General features: G+C 40.5%; 1 protein-coding gene across 2 annotated transcripts; it reads right to left on the minus strand.

Moving 5' to 3' along the window:
- Positions 1–1,163: 1,163 nt before the first annotated feature.
- kpna3 (karyopherin alpha 3 (importin alpha 4)) lies at positions 1,164–16,871 on the minus strand. Of its 2 annotated transcripts, XM_042425409.1 has the most exons (17): positions 16,611–16,871; positions 13,645–13,689; positions 9,895–9,984; positions 7,664–7,693; positions 7,476–7,528; positions 7,285–7,380; positions 5,931–6,016; positions 4,682–4,768; positions 4,414–4,583; positions 4,041–4,085; positions 3,768–3,899; positions 3,515–3,643; positions 3,220–3,324; positions 2,861–2,932; positions 2,391–2,553; positions 1,457–1,551; positions 1,164–1,347 (listed from the first exon to the last, which is right to left on the minus strand). In XM_042425409.1, the coding sequence occupies exons 1-17, from the start codon at positions 16,677–16,679 to the stop codon at positions 1,249–1,251; spliced, it is 1,566 nt and encodes a 521-aa protein (XP_042281343.1). In that variant the 5' UTR covers positions 16,680–16,871; the 3' UTR covers positions 1,164–1,248. The 2 variants fall into 2 exon arrangements, with proteins under 2 accessions (XP_042281343.1, XP_042281344.1); XM_042425410.1 differs by lacking the exons at positions 9,895–9,984; positions 13,645–13,689; positions 16,611–16,871 and adding an exon at positions 9,382–9,463.
- Positions 16,872–17,996: the final 1,125 nt, after the last annotated feature.

Raw genomic sequence — 17,996 nt, forward strand, 5'->3', positions numbered from 1 at the left:
CAGTTCACTGGATCACAGGACGTGACCGAGCTCGTGCTGCAGAAATGGATGTCCTGTAGGGGGATAAAAAGCTACAGCTGACATGTTTGTCATCTCTTAAGTCTCTGTGCCTTCACCAAAAGGTGCTTCCTCCCGTGACAGGTATTCACATCCGTAGAAAACAAAACTGTTTTTTTTTTTTCGCTCTGCTGAATCAGAAGCAGGCAGTTAGCAGGTCTTACAGTTGTATGTATTGAAAAGAAAAAAAAAGAAAAAGAAAAAGAAAAAAAGAATTATGGCGTTTTCTTCACATTTTTGATGATTTTTTTTTTTTAAAACAAACATTAAGTTTGATAATTCAACAGAGGTCACATTAAAAAAAGTGACGTTATTGAGTCAGAAGTCCCGTCAGTCAGTTTGCCACGGAGTCCTCTTTTTGCCTTAGAGCCCTTTCACCCCTCCACCTGTCCCAGAACTCTCCTGGGAGGGCAGTGGGGCGGGGGAGGGGAGGGGGAGGGTCCGTGGTTAATCATGGCTTAGCTCTGGGATTAACTCTTTAAACTGGGTGAGAGAGGGTTTTTGGGGTGCACGGCCATCAGGAATCTGTGTGACTAAGTGTGTTTGTGTGTGTGTGTATAGTTGTATGTCAGTGTGCGTGCGCGTGGGTGGAGTAACACCAGAGGACAATCCAGGGGAGGGAAAGCACAAAAATAAACCACAAACAAACAGCAGTATTTCTTCCCCGTAAGTGATATGATGGCTTCTAACAGAAGTATGCACACAAATTCTAAGTGTCAAAAAGTGTGTGTATGTGTGTTTTGTGTCTGCAAATGTGCTTGTGTTTTTGTCCTTGTGAAGATTTGACATTTGGCAATTAAATCTTGCCACGAAGGCTGTTTCTTCCTTCTGGTTTTATTTGTGTGAGATATTTAGAAGCACTGGCGTTAAAATAGCGACAATCCTCCTGATGCAGGTTGCCAGATGGTGATGGTGCCTGTTTGAATGACCAGGATTCCTATGTAGGGTTGCCGTGTTCTGTGAAGGATGACCATTATAAAGAAAAAAAAAAAAAAAAACAACAAAAAAAAAAACAAACACCCCACAGTGCAGAGGTGGGGGTGGGTAAATCCTTCAGTGGTGAGTTTCCATGTTGAAGTGATGTTAAGTAAATCCTGCGGTACCAGGTTGCCAGGTTGGAGGAGAGATGGATGAATGTCTGGGGTGATTACAGAGTACCCGTGCAGCTGGTTGAACCGAACACCCTGGCTTTTAGAAATTGAACTCCTTTGTTTGCATGTTGGAAGCTGGATCAAAGGTGAAGGTTCCTCCTTGAGTGGTTTCAGGGATCAAGTTGGGGTCTTCATCAATCTGAAAAAAAGGACACACATGATAAGATTGAGGTATGATAACCCCACTGTTTACTGTGTAGGATGATTTGTTAATCATTTTAGGTGTCAGTTACTTTTGGTGTACTTACATCATCTCCTGAAAAGTACTGATCGATAATCTCAAAGGCTAATTTGTAGATATCCTCGTTCTCATGCTGCTGCAAATTTTCTATCTTCTCCAAACCTGTAAAATCACAGCAATGACAAAAAAAATAACATATTCTGTCAGTAACAAATATGTAAACACTGACAACTGGCTACTGCACTATCTTCCACAGCTGTGTGACCGATAAACAGAAGAGAGACGGGAAATAATATACAACTAGAAATACCGCCTGGCAGTTGTTTGCCTCCGCCAATCAGTCAAGTTGCAGTTTACATCCATGTCTGTCTGGACTCATAATATTTGTAGTGAAAACTTTGAGGGAATTTAATAAAATCACCACAGTTTCAAGGTGGGCAGCCGAGATTAGTGTCACCAATTCAGCATCCGACCAAATGTGAAATATAGTCACAATCTGCCCTTTTGTTCCCGAGTTATGGTGTCGAATAACGGCCAGAAAAGTGTTTTTGAAGAACATTATGATGTCACAGTGGAGTTGACCTTTGACCTTTTGGATATCATTTTATCCTATTAGGCATTTGTGAGAAACTTTATCATAATTAGTGTATGAATTCTTGAGTTATGGCCAAAAACATGTTTTGTGAGGTCACAGTGACCTTTAACCTTTGACCACCAAAATCTAATCAGTTCATCCTTGAGTCCAAGTGGACGTTTGGGCCAAATTTGAAGAAATTTCTTCAAGGCTTCCTGAGATACTGCGTTCACAAGAATGGAGCAGGTGTACAGACGGACAGACAACCCAGAAACATAATACCTCCGGCCGGCACAGAGGCATAAAAATGTCTACATCTTTAGTGTTTATTAGGCAAAAAGAGAGCTCCAATTATCCCAGTGAAAATGTAAACATTAAATTTGTAAGAGGGTTGAGATAAATGAAGAGAGCAGGTGAGAATACAGACCTCCACACTCCTCTATGATCTCGGCAATAGTGCTGGCTTCCTCTCCTGCCATGATGAGGATGTTCTTCAGGCCGTCCAGGACGACCTGCACCACCTGGGAGTCCTTCACCGACAGCAGGTTACAGAATGGAGGGATGACATTCTGCTCCACCAGGAACTCCACCTACACAAACCCACACATACACACCACATCCATACTTGATTACAACATAGGTACATGGTTACAAATGTGGGAAAAAATGTCCTTGACATTCACTCACAATGACCTTCATATCTAAAAAAAAAAAATTCAACATGGCCTAGCTTTGTCCTCTATATATAATTAGTAGTGTAGCCTTGTCTGGTAGGATTGCTACAGTTTTAAATAAAACACACCTCTACTGACTTAATATGTTCGATAAAACAGAGAGTAAAAGCACTGAAACACAAGCACCAGATTTCCCTGACATCGGTCCCAAAGCCCAGCTCACCTGGTCTTTCCTCCCACTGATGGTGAGGTTGCTGATGGCCCACGCTGCCTCCTTCTGAGTGCCAAAGTCACCCTGTAGAGAGACAGGCTGTCACTAAGATGTGCACATAGCAGGTCAGTTCTACAACAGCAAAACGCCGAGGCACAGAAAATGTTTGTGTTCAGTGTCCAATTTCTGTATCAAGAGTTGTGTTGCATCTCTGGTTACCAAAAAAAAAAGTGCAAATGCAACTCAATACACACAAATAAAGCCAACATTGTGATTTTCTAAATTTAGTCTGGTACCATCTGTTGAGAGAAAAGAATAGAGATTATACAGCTTAAGGCGTTTCTTTCCTGCTCTTGCATCATGCAACAAACCTTAGCCAGTTGGTGAATGATCATCGGAATCAGTCCAGCGTCGATCACAGCTTGGACCTGCTGCTGGTTCCCAGCTGTAATGTTGGACAGGAACCAGACTGCTTCCTACAAAGCAGATCGATCACTAATGATCAAAACCAGCTCTATAGGTTCCATACACATGAATATTCTACCAAACCCCAGTTCATTTCTTTATCACTGCATTAGCTTCTTTCACTTGTGTATGTAAACATGGTATTAATAATAAGACAAATAATAATTCATACACACAACATGAAGGTTGAGGCTGTGGTACCTTGTTAATCTTTTCTTTAGGGTGTGTGAGCAAGTTGGGGAAGTGTGAGAGGACGTCACAGTTGAGCACAACCTGTGTCTGCTCGTCTGTCCCTGTCACAATGTTTCCCACTGCCCTCAGAGCTGCCGTCTGCGGGTTAACAACACAGAGGACCATCACAAAACTTGAAATTATAAAACTAATTAATTCATGGCGGATAAAAATTAGAAATGGTACAGAAAAAGCCAAAGACATAATTCGTTTAAAGTCTCACCTGAACTTTCACCTCCTGATGGCTGAGGAGAGGCACAAGAAATGGAACGACACCAGAATCTATAACCATCTGGATCTGCTCGTTGCCCCCGTCTGTCAGATAAGACAGAGCCCACACTGTGTCGACTAGGATCTAAACACACAGACACAAAAAATCTCTTAAGACCACATACGACTCACAGGCTGCAATAATGGCATTCCAGACAGCACAAAGCAAATTATTTTTTATTACAAAACTATAAAAATCAGGGACACCCTTCGCTCTGATACTCACATTAATATCGGTGTGATATATTAGCACACAGAGGGCAGGCAAAATCTGTGGGGAAAGAAAAGTAGGTTGTGAGTGGGTTGGATGTAGGCAGAGGAATAGATGAAGTAGATGAAGGCAAAAACAGGGCAGAGTAAAAAAAAAAAAAAAAAGCCAGAATAGCTGTCAAAACCAGACTTCAAGTGTCGCCAAAAGAGCTTTGTAGTTAGAAATTCTCCCGGGTGATGGGGTTGATTTGGCTTCTGAAAAGACACCGCAGAATCTCTGTGTGACTCAGCCTGTGTGACTCAACAGAGTCAGCTGCAAAGAGACACATTCATCTGTCTGGCACGCACGCACACGCACACACACACACACACACACACTACTGTCCCACCTCTTGTACAGTTTCCATGGGTGGTGGTGGATCCTTGTTGCGGCAAAGGTTAACAATGACCCAGGTAACATTGCGCAGGAAGGTGATTGGGATTGATGGGTTGATGAAAGAAAGCAGAGGCTTCACCACGCCCAGGGAGATAACATAATCCCTGCACTGTGGACCATCACCTGGGCAGGCAAAGGGACAATGTCAGTATAACAGCATAGTAATTGCTTAACTCTAGCATTTATGCACACACATACATATATCAGAGGAGGTTACTGACCTATAATGTTTCCTAAAGCCCATACGGCCTGTTCACAAACGTTCTGGTGGGGAGAGTGTAACAGTCGCAGGAACAGGGGCACTGCATCTGGACACAAACAAACATCAACATATCAATAACATGCTCAAGGTGACAGATGTGCAGCTCCATTGATAAACTCTGATTTGTTGGGTGACATTCTAAAGCCAAACAATAAAAAAACAAATACAAATACAGAACAATGTACCAAATCCTGTATATTATAGCTTTACAAGATTCCTTTCTAGTAGCCAAAGTGTACATTTCCCTTTAAAGTCACACAACCAAAGTACACTCACTCTGACTGTTTTCTCTTACACCGCCTGACTCCTCCTCTCAGGAGAGAGGGGCATGTACAGACAGTTCATTGACATTTCCATGACTCTACAGTTGTTTTTGTGACAACTCTTTGGGTGGGTTGGCTTTCTTTTTACCTTTGTCTTAGTTATCGGTAAATGGAGTTTCTTGACCTCAAGCAATTCCTAGAAAACTCCACCCAGCTTCAGCCTACGCAGAGGTCTGATCTACCTGGATAAACTGAAAACACCTGTGGAGGTGTTTAAAGTCAGGTTCATCTGAAGTTTTCTGTTATTTGAAGCTGTCTTAGAAAATGTATCTAGAGCTCTTAACAGAGCAGATTTTACAGGCATTACTTGTTTAGTCAAACTTAGCTATATCATAATGAAGCATTTTTCAAAAGTTATCCTGATTTTACATAAGAATACTAAGAAATCATCAAGACTCATGTTTTAAAGATTCATATGTAGTTGGATATAATAATTTTATGCTCAAAATAAAGTTTAACAATTATGCTAAAAATGAAATAAATAACAGATTCATATTTAGCTTCGGCCAGGCTAGATTCTTAAAAAGTTGGCTTTTTGACCAATGGAAGCTGAAAGCAAGACATTTATTCAGAAAGGTCTGATGATGATTTGTTATTTTAAGATGCAAAAAAAAAATACATAAAAAGTTCTTTATGGATTTGTAAATATAAATTGAGATATAACTCATTTTAGAGTGTTTTTAATATGTTGTTTGATCAGAGGCTTTGGCGAGGTCTCATGTTTTAGATAAGGGATCGTGGTTTCTACACAGTTATACTGGCTTTGTTTCAAAATAAGACTGCACTGTTATCTAATAAAAACATCATAATCAAAAAAAAGAAAAAAGAGAAAACAACCCACAAGTAACAGCGTAACACTGGGGAAGACTGAGTGTGACAACTTACTGGATTTAACCACAGCCTGAGTCTGTGCCGACGTCCCAGAGGCAATGTTGGTCAGAGCCCAAGCTGCCTCAAACTGAAGAGAGGGGCTGTGGGACAAAGAAAACAAAGTAGTTAGAGGAAAAAAAAGACACTAGTTTAAGACAGAAAGAAATCTCCTTTAGTTCTTTAGTAAGACTGGGACAATAAAGGGGGACATAAATAATAATTAAAATAAAGATTGACGTGAACCTTTTCCTGAATTCCAAGCTGCCATTTCATGTTTATCGAGGCTGATTCTTATATTCCTGCCAAGTACCTAATACGCTTGTTTTTGGCCGTCCTGTATGAGAAGGCATAATGCATCAGACATGGTGCTCAAGGGGAAGAGTTTCATTATAGGATTTGAACAGAAAAATGATGCAACACAAAATATTAGAAATCACACAGTGGCGCGTGATCCTCACACCGCCCACCAGCCGAATGCTAGTAAATCAACACAAAGGCTGGTGAGTCTGTCTACCCTGCTGAAAATTTCATCAGGCAACCAACCATGATGTGGAGTTCTTACTTGTTTGTTACACTATAGTTGGGATGTAAAACAGTAAACAGGGTGTGGTGCTCTTTGTGATGCAACCAGACACACAGCAGGGAACTGTGGACAAAGTAGTTTAATTTTCTGACCTAACTGTGACCCCACATGATCATGCACTCGCAGATCGCATTTGAAAACCTCAGCAAAAGACATTTTGTCTGTTCTTGTTCCTGTGAAATGCTGCTTGTTTTCATGTGGTGCATTTCACTGTGATTCTGCACCTCATCATGTCATTAGATTGAGTTAGCTTGGCTTTCTGCCATGACGCTATGGCAACATAGTCCATGATTATGCTCTCTTGATGCATGCATGTGTTATACTGCATCACCACGTTCTGCACAAAACTCAAAAATAACAGCAATGTCCAATATACGCTGGTGCTCCGTGTTAACATGACACTATCTGTTGTGGGTTGCCATGGTAAAATCCTTACAACTCCGAGTTCTTCGACTCCAACTATTCATTCTCCCTCCCCCGGTGGACACAAGGTCCTGGGAATTTTGGAACTCCGAGGGACAGGAATGCTGTTATATTTGGCTTGGCCTGGACAGAGGACCAGCCAACTGCCCTCTGTGACTCAACACACACACTCTCACGTGTGGACACAGTGAAATACACACACACACACACACAAACACCCGCATGCGCGCAAAGCTTCTGTGGCAGCAAAGACTTGATGTACAGGCAAAGCAGTCTGCTGTCTTATCAACTAGAACACTCAATTCATCACTGCTGACAGACAAATAACCGGAGGCAAACAAACTGTATTGGAAGCAGACTTACTTGTCGTCCCTTTCCAGGCATTTGACTAAAATGGGCAGGATCCCAGACTTTATCAAGTCGTCGATGGGAGGGTTTCTGTCACTGGAGAGCAGTTTTCTGACAAACAGTGGAAAAAAGAAAGAACTTCAGAAACTTCATATGGAAACCAGCTGGTGTCCGTATATGTGTTTATGCATGTGTGAGTCACTCACCTAGCTGCCTGTACAGCACTGAGCTGGATAACTGCATTATCACTGGTAGCGTTCTTTAGTGACGAGAGAGAGAAGGCCGTAATAAATGTTAAACACAGAATTATTAGCCAACAGTTAAGGATTTCTTGCTGGTACATTTGGCAAAGAAAAAAGTATAAAAGGAAGGCTTGAATGATGGAAACTCTTACCTGTAAGATGGCATCAAGCGTAACATTTTGCTGCAGAAAGAAAAATGCAGAATATTAACACTCATAGTTTGATAAACATCAACACAGCTGCAAACCTGTACAAGTAGGTACAATTCTCTTACGTCATCAGGGATGTAGCTAATTCTTTTGAACATTTTCTTATTTACCAGTAAAAAACAGTAATAATTCAGATATTAAAGAGCACAAAAACTGCTGACAGATTTCAGTGGATTTGAAGGCGTGGGATATATTCAAATTTGAAAATAGTTAGCAGATGTAAGGTTGACTTATGGATGTTTGAAATACTTTTGCCAAGCTTAACCGACCCTCGATTAAACCCACTTTACATAACATGTTTAATTTATGTAAATGTGTCGAGACTGTTTACAAGTCTACATCGACTGTAACATCTCACTGACTGCTTCTTGTTGTCTGACATGAGATTTAGAAATGAATATGCAAAACGCTTGGTGGCTTTTAACTTAAACTGATGAAGGGAATTCTGTTCTTGCGAGTTTGAAACACATGATAATAACTTGATCATGCTTTTGAAATTCATTCATTTAATTCATTTATTTGTTTACTTATTCATTCTTTCTTTTCGGAAGCTGAGTGGTATGAGGACATTAGGCGGTCATGGGTATTTAAAACAATGTTATTTCAGTATTGTAAAGACTGTATTGATTTTTGTGTTGTATTATGGACTTCATGTTCATTTGTTATTTTCCTGTACACTCACCAAACTAAATGGGGAAAATGGGACAAAAAGGAGGAATATAGCACAGAAGTCCCGCCCCACGTCCAGAATAGCTTGTTTCACTATCATTTTCCATTATTTGTGATTCTTTGGTTTTGTGTCAGTATTTTAAGATAAAGGCCTCTCTACTACTGTACTGGCTGGAAAATGTGAACACCTCATCACTTTAACAAACAATGACAGTATTACCTTTCAACTACAGCTCCTGTGAGACTTTGAAAATACTTCTGAGTCCAAGACACTGAACTTGCACAGAGGTAACAATAATATTGGATTAAACGACTGTGGTGGCATACGGCCAACCCCTTTTTTTTCCTCCTACATTTCCTTTCTCAGTAATGCTATTCTGGGCCATCATTTGAGACTAAAATTTGTGATAAATTGCACAGATTGGCTTAATCTTCTGGAAGAATTTCATCTGAAGACAATGGCTTTAGAGAGAAATACATTATACTACATCTGCTCACATACAATATATTACATTATGTGGAGAAACTAGTAGGCACACTGAGGAAGACTTATTTGTACATACTCTACACTAAAACACTCCCATCTTTGAGGGAAAATTAAGAATCATTTTTGCACAAATTACAAATTATTCTTTCCTCCATCAATTTTGATTTGATCTGCGCTAATTTTAAGGGTTTTGTCTGTTAGATTTCTGGTGCCGACCCAATTCAATACAGTATATTTATGAAAACTCCAGTAACTCAGTATAATCCATAGAATATGTTATCAACAGTTATCAGATTTTTTTTCCTTGTAGAAAGTAGTTCCAATAAAAACTGCTGACAGACAGGTCTGGTGATTATCTTGTAATAACTGGAGTGTTATATATCTAGAAGGATACACTGCTGTTTTTCAAATGTCATTTTTCCAATACTGTAAGAAGCATTTGGCAGGAGTTTCAATAGTAGATATAACAAAACTAGGAAGGAAGTGAAAAAAAAAACAATCTCACCAAAAGGGCCATTTACTAGTCGTCATGAAGCCCTCAAACATGTCTCGCAACCTTCCTCAGCAGATGAGAGTTTACCCAGTTGTCATGGAATTGTAGATGTTCACATTTCAATTTAAGAACAACAATCATGTAAATCTGAATATCTACAATTCCATGACAACTGAACAAACTCGATCTGCTGAGGAAGATAGTGTGATACAATCAAAAGCTCCAGAACAGACACGAAATAAACCTTGTGGTGAGATTTTTTAGTCAGCTGCTCTATCTGAGGTCAGGCATTGAACTTTCAGTCTCAATTAAGGTCTGAAATAACAAAAGTTACAGAGAGGGAAATCATGACAACTTACTGACATTTCATTTGGAAGAAAATCCCAGCACGAATAGAACTTCCCTCTAAGAAACCACATTAAGTATACTGCCCACTTGATGTTAACCCTTTTGACCTGTTATCCAGACAGTCCGGTCTCACTACATCTATCTAGCTCATGCACATATCCACACACCCACACTTACTCCTTTGAAGTCTGAGTCGACATCAGAGTCCTCCAGACTCTCCTCCTGCGGGACGTTTCTCTTCTTCAGTAGATGTTCGTCTCGTTTGTTCTAACAAGAGGCAAAAAAAAAAAAAAAAAGACAGAAAATCTATGAGGGGAGGAGAAGAGTGTTCATTAATGCATTCATGGGTTCTTAAAGTAACAGTGAATCTAGGCCTAGCTCAAAAACACCCCCCCCCCCCACCCCCCCCTTTCTAAAACTTTTATTTTCTGGGAGTATAAGCTACATGTTAGGAATCCCAATCTAAGTGGGTAAGCCAGAGAAATCTGCCTGCAGGCTAATCCACAAAGCAAGCAAACACACACTCATCATTGAAAGAGATTGTACCTTAACCCTCAACACACTCCAGCGAGCGCACATTCATTCATCCAGCCTGGAAACACACACACACACACACACGTGTACGCAGGCAGAAAGAACTACTCATCCCGTCATTTTACAGGGCATGTGGTAGGAGGAGATTCCCTTGCCCTACATTCCTGTGCATCGTGCTGATGTGCGTCACTGATGACTAATCAGCTAGTGCAGTGCTTCTTCCTGCTCTGATCTAGCGAAATGGAATGTGCTAGACTTGAGACCACCTCAGCACTCCGCAGCAATGACGCTCTGTGTTTTAACGCCCCTCGCTGTGCCTGTGCTCTCCCAAATGTCCGCTGTTCTACATGCTTGCTTATCAGTATTCTCAGACTTCCTCTCAATGCAAGTGCCCCTTGAGTTTAGTTTATTTGAATTACCGGTTCAAATGGCTCTACACTTTGTATGTCCATCATCTAAATATTCTTTCCAGAAGTGTGTTGTTAGTGTCACTTTTGTGGGCTGGGCTGGCAAAAACCTTTTTTCCCCCCCAGAGCAATGACTTGGCAAAGGTCCACATCAATTTCTATAATTTTGTCTGGCACCCAGTTCTCAGAATCAGAGGGCACCTTCATCTTCCAAGAGACTAAGGGCCAGGTTATGCTTGGAAAGAATTTGTCCATAGAAAGTGTTGTCAGACCTCATCAGAAGCTAAAAGTGTTTATAGCTGTTCCAAACGGCCTCAGTCAAAGACGGAGTGAAAAAGTCGGCTGTCATAGAGAGAGGAGAGACGCAATATGCTTTAAGTATGGGGATAGTCTCTCCTGGAAGGCATTCACAGTGTTGCACTTGGGTTGTATATGTGAAAAGTGACAGAAATTGTGAAAAGAATGCAAAAAAAAAGAGAGCTGGAGAGAGAAGCTCAGATCCTGTCCCCCTTCAATTGCTGCATGAAGTGGTTATAACACGCACTACTGATGGAATATACTGACGCCCTAAGAAGGAACAACTCTGACGTCTGACTTAAAAAATGACAATATGATTTATGAGGACAAAATGTATCAATGGATGAACCCTGGACTAAAATAATCATTGAGCGTGCGGTGGATATTTATGCTTTATAAAGGCAATGCTTCCCATTTTGGACTTTATTGTGGATATAACCTTCTATGAACCCAGTGTTTCCCACACATAGACTTTACTTGGGTGGGCCGCCCAGTTGGCTTGTGCCAAATGGCGATGGGACTGTATATCGGCGATTGAAAGGGATGATTGATGGTGGGTTTTTCCTAGCCGATGCCATCCCAGAGAGAGAGACAGAGAGTGAGTGTGTGAAAGGGAGAGAGAGAGATACCAGTTAGGCATCGCCGATCTTGCAGGGTGGTGACAGGACAATATGGCTACGGGCAACATCGCCCAGCTCTACTGCCTTAGTATATTAACGGCCGCCACAGTTTATTTGGCAACCCATTTCAGTGTTTCCCATAAATTACCAAGACTGTGGCGGCCTGCCGCAGTTTCATAACACACTGAAAATATTTTTTTACTATTTAAAATGGGTAACATCTTATTCTATTGTAGAGCTGTGTGCAGCGCATCGATCCGCTCAGCCCCTCCTTGCCCCGCCCTCGCTCTCTCTCACAAACACATTGACAACAGACCTGTCTGTGAATAGCCCGTCCTCTCCACGCACACTCTGAATCAAAACATGATCACGCACAGGAGGAAGGATTGTTGTTGACTTTTTCCCCCACAGAGAAGACAGCTGACCACCTTAAATACAGTATTATTAACACAGTTTGACTATGCTATATGAAATATTTTTCAGCTATTGTTTCCAAGTGAGTTGTCGCTAACTGTTCTAACCATTAAAATAATATCTGCAAGAAAAATTCCATCAGTCACTGACGTCATTATAGCAGCTCTGAAATCCAGGCTTGGTTCCTTTTGACCTCGACTTGTTTGCGTACAGAAATCATGATTTTTTTGTCTAAATTTATATTAAGAACAAAAGTGACATATTTGCAGGTTGACATTTTGCTTTAATTATATTTTAGCATTGGTGGAAAATAGCACTGCATTATCTAAATTTGTTATTTTTGGCTAAATACTCCAGCATGTTATATTTTAAAAGAAATGAGGTAAAAGTGATGCCTTTCATCTTATATTTCATAGTCTTATAATCCATAATGGGTATACACTGTAGGATTCATGGGGTCATTTATACATAGTCCCCCATCTGTAATCGTTTCATGATTACTTCATGCAAGGATGAGATGCCAAAAGGTCGACAGCTGATTCAGATTGAGACATTTGAATTTATAGTTTGTAGTTGCCAACTAAACTAAACTGCTGTTTAATTTGCCAAAAGAAATAAGTGTCAATAACAATAATGGAGGCAATTATGAGGATGAAAAAAAGCAACTCAAAATCAAAATGGTGAATATGTTAACAGGCATGAATGCACTGGCACAGATCAACAACACTCTGTAAACAGAGATGTGTTAGAGACCTCCGTTAAGAGAAGATGACACCAGCATAAATTCAGAAGATTTATCACAGGATGTTAACACCTGTTAAACACCAAGTGTAGAAAGACCAAGTTACAGTTAGTGCTCAAACTCTGCAGGTGTCTGACTTGAGTATTTTAACATCATCTTTCAAATACAGTGGCAGTTTTATGCTTAGCGTGACTGCCAGTGGAACCAGCTGACTTGTGTTCACTGATGAGGTCACTGCTGACGGCAGCCGCAGGATGAATTACAGTTAATGAACAGAGTCTTCTCCATTTATAGACAGGTAGCTTGCAGCTAGCTAGCTAGCTTTCAAGTGTAAATTACCGACAATTGGCAGAGTGAACTGTGATTTCAATCTCCGATTGCGATCTGCTCTAGAAGACTAGCCAAAAATGTTTATTTCCACCATTAAATTCCAGAAAGTGTGAGAAAATTATAAAATAAATGCTCGATAGCTCCATGTTAATTTAGAAGGTGTCTGCTTGGAAGGGATGTTGATTATCGATGGACCAACCAAACACAGGGCTAGAAATATAGAAGGAAACCACAAAAACATGGCTTGCAACACTTCTCATGAATGCTAGGTCAGTTACACGAGACAGTGTAATGGTGGTAAATCTGAACTGTCAGTCAGTCAGTTGACACAAGAAAATATTCTTGATATTAACAATGAATTTAATGTCTTCATGGCTAGTTCTGCCAGGTGCAATGAACTACCCAACTCTGCAGCTTTCAGCTCACCATTTTGTACTGTTTGATTGCTTCCTAATGGCTCTGACAGTTTCATCATTGTGTTCAACAACAATCTTCTGGAAACCTGAGGCAGGTTCAATTCTCTGACGAAGGCCTGGCATGTGTGTGTGTGTGTGCGTAGACAGGTTGTGTCATCTTTTCTCACCTTTCTCAACTCAACCGTCACCTCATTTCGATGTCTTCTCATAGTCTGTAACAAAGAAACCAAACGAAAGACAATACATGAGAAAAACATCCATCCAACATTTCAAGTGGTTTGTCTTTACCGAGTATACTTAAAAGATTCTGCACTGGGTTTGCAGGCTCCCTTTCAATCAGTGTTCGGCTCGTACACCTGCGTGAAATCTTACAAATGACTCTCCCGCTTTTTCCCTTTATGTCACCAAAACTTCTTTTTCCCCAGGTGATCTCTCGGAGTGTCAATCTCAGACAGACAATATGGAACAACTCTCCAGACTGACATTTAACATAGATAAGTCAATGATTATAACAACATGGAAACGTGTTCTTTACATCTTGAATTGATGTCACAGAGTTTTTTGGGTTTTTTTTCTTTCAACAAAACCAGATACCAATTCTTTGAGAAATTCAACCATTTACCATAGTGGGAAAATATATATTGTAGCCTTTTTTATGAATCACAAAAAAAGACATTCAATTGTATGCTTTCCATCAGATTACACACCTCATTAATAAACTATTTCATAATCTCAGATATACATTGATCATTTAAAATGACAAAACTTTGAACAACACTGGGCAAGTAAGTTACTTTTTTCAAGTTAAGCATATATCTGTGACTGAACCCTAAAAACAGTAACCATTGTCAACAGGAAGGCAAGAGATCTATAAAACAGCACAAAAAAGTGAGGAGAGACAGTTTAACTAATTGCTGTATTTGTACATCTGTTGGGTTTCCAGTTCATCCTGAACAGTTTGAGATGGTCTAAGATCTTGTGACTGTTTGAAGAGGTTCATGTTGCCTTCCTAAATAGCCTCTTACGTAATCTGGGGCAGTCATAACTCAGGAGGCTGTGGAGGTGTCTCCAAACCACTGCAAAACAACAATAATGGTAATACATTGACCCCAAACAAAAAATGTCCCTTTACAGGAAGCAGAAGATCAAAATACAGTCCAGCTTGACTTAAGAAGAGAATCGAAAGCAACCCAGTACACTAAATTTAACTTGATGATTTCTGGTGGTTGCTGTCTCCAAAATATAAACTGTTCATAAAGTTAAAGAATATATGACAACAAAGACACAATTGCTGGAGCCCATAGAGGCACAGTCAAATAATAAAACCTGCTATTCTGTAAGGTAAGAAAGATGTGATAATTCAGGGTAGAAAAATGCTTGATCAATCTCAATAACCACTTTCTATGATATCCAGGAAAACAAAGGAGGGGCGTTATGACCTGCAGCATGTGAGACTTTACTGCTTTGCACTACAAAGCTGTCCCTAATGATGTCAGAAATGAAGAGCAATCTGTTATGCCTGACCTACATAAATAAAACCCAGACTGGCATTTTTTCCTGCTGTAGTCTGAGTCATCCATTTAGGAAAACTCAAATTCATGCAGAGGCTGTTAGAGAGGACCCTGGTCAGACATCCAGGATGCCTGAAATAGCATCAAGAATGCACTTGGCAAAGTCTGTCTGTCATAGTAGCCATGTGCTTGTCACATTGACTCTAAGTTTCAAAACAACCACCTATGGGGCATCGATCTGTGCTTTAAGTCAGTTGATGGTGAAACTCCAGCCAGCATGCAGATGGATGTTGAAGGGCCATTCTCAGACATACCTTTGTGTGAGGATTATCTCAGGATTACCAATAGATCAGAACCACCCAGCACAAGCATGAGTCTTTGTTGGGAAAATCTCATGCTGATGGAGCTGCATTTTGATAAACTGCATACATTTTTAGGGTTTATAACCCCCCCCCCCCCCCAAAAAAAACCCCCACAGATATTTGTTACTTTGACAAATTCCTTTGGTCCAATATTGCTAGCTTCCCTTATCTGTCTGAACACAGTGTTTGCCAAACATTACATCATTACAGACAAATCACAGGGATTTCTTTTTGGAATTGAACATGTTAGTTGAGAGATGCTGCAATATCCAGCATATCAGACAGTAGATCTGCCAGTGGTGCACCTAGTATGCTGGTGGTGTTTTCTAGAATATGTGACTTGCCAGTATCACAGAGACATTTACGTTATCATAGGAAGGTGTAATTAGAAAAAGATCAAGCCATAACCATCTATGAATTGACAAGATAACATTACAACGTTGGACCAAGTTGTAATTAAATAGTAACTGTTACTGCTAGCTCAGTGTTAGTCTAACGTTTCACTGATGTATTCCAATAAAAACAGTAAATTCATGACCTAAATACGATTTATCCGGCAACACGTGTGTCGTTATTCACATCTATGTGTGCCGTACAACTAAAGGTCATCACATCATAACCATTCAAGTGTTTAGCAGCTCGGTGTAGCTGGCTCACCTGGCATTACACGCTAGCTATTTGCCAGACAACGTTAGCTAACAAGGAGGGGCAATGTTTGGTTTGGTTGGATCTGAACCAACCATGTATTTCAATCCAAGCCGATGTTTTACGAATAATGCCAAACGTATGTAACATTAGCAGGTTAGTATTGGTGATACTTGAGGTCAGCTGGCTGTAAAAAACATAGCAAATGTCAAGATTATGGTGCCGGCCAGGCCCAGCCTCGCTAGCGACCGGTGTCCATCCGACTAGCTTGTTAGCTGGCAGTGACAGCTAGCTACACCGCCTGCCCTTAATACTCTCAAACCCAACAGTGATGCTGCTCCTCACAGACATTAACTACAGGATATTAGTAGGCCACTGGAGTTAACTGGGTAACAACTATGACAATAGCGTTAATACAGGGGGAATGTACTGGTAATAGGATAGGCCGATAAGCACTTTTGATGGCGAACTCCTACCGATAGCTTACGTTAGCTTAACTAGCTGGCAGCTGCAGCCGGGGCCAGGCTCCCCAACGAGGCCCTAAGACTGTCGTTTTCTACGTAAAAAAACAATTCAATTCATGTTAGTTAAAGTCGCGTTTATATGTCACCTCACCTCGACATCACGTCCCTTATTTTTAAAGCTCTTGATGCGGTGGTTTTCCAAGCCGGCGTTTTCTGCCATGGCTGTACGGGGGTTTCGCTGTTGCTCCGGCTTTTCGGGATCTCCTCCGTGAGAGAGACGAGGCACGGCAGCTCCTGTGCTGCTGCTGCGGGCTCCGGAGAGAGGGGGAGGAGGAGGAGGAGGACGTAACAGATCGCAGAGTGAGGGGAGGAGTTCATGTATATGCCTCCTGCATGGGCTGTCCTGCTTTTCACAGCTTCCTCGACGCAGTAATAATAAATTCACCCAGGATTTACTGGGCACTGCCGAAATTATCTAACGTGAAAGTCGCGCAGCCTAATTGCAATTTTTGCGCATAACTTGGCAGATGGTTTATAAAGTAATATGTCTATTTTTTTACCATTTAATACTTATCTCATTACTCTTCACTTCTTTGCACTAGTTGTAGACATTCCTTGTGTATATTTCTGAAGATTGTTGTGTTGTTATTGGGTGAGAGTACACTGAGAGCCACCAGACCAGAGTCATATCCTTTGTGTGCGTAAACATGCTTGGCCAATAAAGATGATTCTAATAAGCAACTTCACAACAACCTAAAGACAAAACAGGACTCTGGAGAAAAAACAAGATGCCTCCAGACATAAAATTTTAATGAATCAACAGTATTTGGGATTTGCCTGTACAATAACATCATTAGTGCAAACAAAGACAAGCATTTGAAATATTTAACTGTCACAGTTCAGCAGCAGATATGCAATGCCAATACAACACAACAGATTGACATCATTACCCATATATCTCTAATCAGAGACAGCCAGCACCAGCTCTGGGAATTTTATGATATTTGGAATAAATCCACCATAAAAGTTTTCAAGATGATATAAGTGTTGGGAAACTAAGGGGCTGTTCATATAAGTGTTATAGAAATCGATCTTAATATATATTAGTGTCAGTCATTTAAGAAATATTTCACTTTGTAAAACATTTTCCAGCAGTGTCACTGTCAGTATACCTCAGTGAAAGGTCAACCCCTGACACTTGCTGTCCCCTGGAATGTGCACTAGTTTACTGGTGAGACCATTTTTTAACCCATTTCTGGATGAACTCAAAATATAAACAGTGACAAGAACATGAGTGAAAAAGTGTTGCAATATCCCCACTTTTAATTGTATTTCTAATTAAAGAAGGCAGCATAAAAGTGAATTGGATATTCAGTATTGACAGCTGACCCTTCATTGGTCCACAGAGTATTGCTGGCCAAAAAAAACTGACATATTGTATCATACCAAAGAGACATTTTGATCTTCAAATAAATACAAATAAATATATGGGGCGCGTGCTGAGTGTCAGTATGCCGTTTTACATATTCAAAAACAG

The sequence above is a fragment of the Thunnus maccoyii genome, chromosome 11, assembly GCF_910596095.1.
Source record: "Thunnus maccoyii chromosome 11, fThuMac1.1, whole genome shotgun sequence".
NCBI lineage: Eukaryota > Metazoa > Chordata > Actinopteri > Scombriformes > Scombridae > Thunnus > Thunnus maccoyii.